Source organism: Manis javanica, chromosome 3, assembly GCF_040802235.1.
Source record: "Manis javanica isolate MJ-LG chromosome 3, MJ_LKY, whole genome shotgun sequence".
Taxonomy (NCBI): domain Eukaryota; kingdom Metazoa; phylum Chordata; class Mammalia; order Pholidota; family Manidae; genus Manis; species Manis javanica.
The window spans coordinates 3,492,607-3,494,828 of NC_133158.1; the positions used below are offsets into that span (position 1 = coordinate 3,492,607).

A 2,222-nucleotide genomic window follows, 5' to 3' on the forward strand; every position below is an offset into this window, starting at 1 on the left:
TGTTTTAGGCTACAGGTTCACCTCCCTGGTCATACAGAAGGGGAAACCGACTTGGAAAAGGAGACTGGTCTGAAGTCGCACAGGCCCGCACCAGGTCTCCATGTCCAAGGCTGCTCCCAGTGTGTGGTGGCGGCCAACATACGGTACCTGCACTGTCTTCGGGGACCCTTCTGACAGCCCGAGTAGGGTACAAAACACCCCCCACCGCTTCCCTGCACTCAGTGGCCATGGCCCATAACCAGACAACACCCTCCAAATGCCAGGGCCGCCTGGGCCTCCTCTTTATTGGGGCTGTGCACAGGCTCCTGCAGAGGGGCCGCGCCCCGGGGGAAAAGCAGCAGTCCCAGCAGGTGCGAGGTGGCGGCTGAGGCGCCTGTGCCATTAGGAGCTGGTGGGAAGGCTTCTGCGTCTAGGAGTCGCCATGGGAGGGGAGTGGTGGGCACGTCTCAGCCGAAGACGCTCTTGGCAGGCCTGGCTTTCGGCTTCTCAAACACCGTCTCAGTGCCGGTCCGGCTGCCACTGAACACTGACGGGGCGGTGCCACCAGCTTGCTCTGTGGGGAGGCAGAAGCATGGTCAGGGGCCTGCCAGGAAGGCCCCGTGGGGGTCACCCCGAGCCCAGGAGCTCTGGACTCGGAAAGGTCCTGGGGGTCCCTCACCTTCCCCTCAGACCCACGTTGGCATGCCCACCACCCCAGGGACACTCACCGCATTCCCGCATGACCTGGTAGGTCTTGGACTTGATCTCCTGTTGTCTGGCCAGGTTCCCACGGGCCCCCTTCAGGTCCTCCTCCTTCACGGGTGGGCGCTGCTTCCTCATGGGAGCTTCCGGGGCATCAGCCTTGGGGAGCCCAGGGCCTCATCTTAGCACCTGAGGTCCTGAGGCTGAGTCCCCTTTCCACCTCTGTGCCCTGACCCTGAGACCCCTCTTCCCTGCTCATTGAACTCAGCCAAGTCAAGGCCCCACCCCTCCTCCAGGAAGCCTTCCTGACAACACTTCACCCCCGAGCCCATGTCTGTCTGTCCTCCCAGACTGGGAGCTCTGGGGCTGGAGCTGCGGTAGCCTCACGCCCTGTCTGCCTGGCCAAGCTCAGGCCTGGGCACCATGGGCAAAGAAGAAAGGAACCAGCTTTGAGGCTGAATTCCTAGCTTTGAGTGAAATCCAAGACTGCTCACTGGGTGGTGGGGTCCTTTAGGAACTGCCTCTCTCCCTGAAGACGGCTAGAATGTACTTGAACAGGGAAGAGGCACCAGATGCCCGTGAAGTCACAGTCCACGTCGGAGCCCAGCCATGGAGCAGGGGGCAGAGACAGTGCTCCCCTTGGCAGCTGGGGTCTGCCCCTGCAGTGCTGGGACACCCAGGCTCGGTGCTCGCCCCGCCCCTCTCCCTGGGTTCCACGAGTCTGAGGCCTTATCTCCGAGCCTGGCAGGCAAGGGCGGGGCTCCCTGGTCCCTGAGCCTGGGCTGGGCACCCAGGGCAGCTCACTACACAGTTGAGGTTGGCAGTGCTGAGTGGGCACCTGGGCACAGCTGTACACCTACAGATCCAGCCTCACACGAGCGCACACACCCCAAACTCCACAACTCCACACACCCAATCTGTCCCTCACATAGACACACGCAGAGATCTGGGAGCTGAAGTACCACACACGTTCCCCTGCCCAACCCCAGATAACAGAGCCATCAGCAGGCTGGGGCCTGGGGCTGCCCTCCCAGAGCCCAGCCTCCTAGGCCCTCCACCCCACCCCAGGCACCCGGTAGGTGCCTGGCCCTCCTACCTGGGACATGGTGGGTGCTGAGAACCACTCTGAATGCACCTCGGGCAGGCAGTAGCTGGTGGATGGGAGCTGAGCAGCGCCCAGCCCTCTGGGGCTTATATAGTCCACTTGGCTGCCCGGGCAGTCACTCCCCCGCCTCCAGCAGGCTCCCTGGTGATTCAGGTTCACACAGCCAGTAGCTTCAGAGTTTATTCTTGGAGATGATGGGGGCTGACAGCACTGCCGCCTGGGGGGCTTTAGCCCTGGTGAAAGCCCACAGCTGGGGAGACCCTGCACTCTCGGGACAGCTGCTCTGATGGGAGGTGCTGGGACTGCCAGTGACTTGGGTGTTGATGGCGTGGGTCCTGGAATGTGCGTGCAGCAGTCTGAGCTGTCCGCTGTGACAGTCCAGCCCCACGTGGGGGTGTCTTGAGCCAGGCCATACTGCTCTGAGTTTGTTTTTCTC

The 2,222-nt window shown here is 62.5% G+C and overlaps 1 protein-coding gene across 1 annotated transcript; it reads right to left on the minus strand.

Annotated features, from left to right (window-relative positions):
• Positions 1-251: 251 nt before the first annotated feature.
• On the minus strand, positions 252-2,021 carry MUSTN1 (musculoskeletal, embryonic nuclear protein 1). Its single transcript, XM_017678350.3, has 3 exons — positions 1,778-2,021; positions 708-840; positions 252-553 (listed from the first exon to the last, which is right to left on the minus strand). Exons 1-3 carry the CDS (start codon positions 1,784-1,786, stop codon positions 447-449), a joined length of 249 nt encoding a protein of 82 aa, XP_017533839.1. The 5' UTR covers positions 1,787-2,021; the 3' UTR covers positions 252-446.
• Positions 2,022-2,222: the final 201 nt, after the last annotated feature.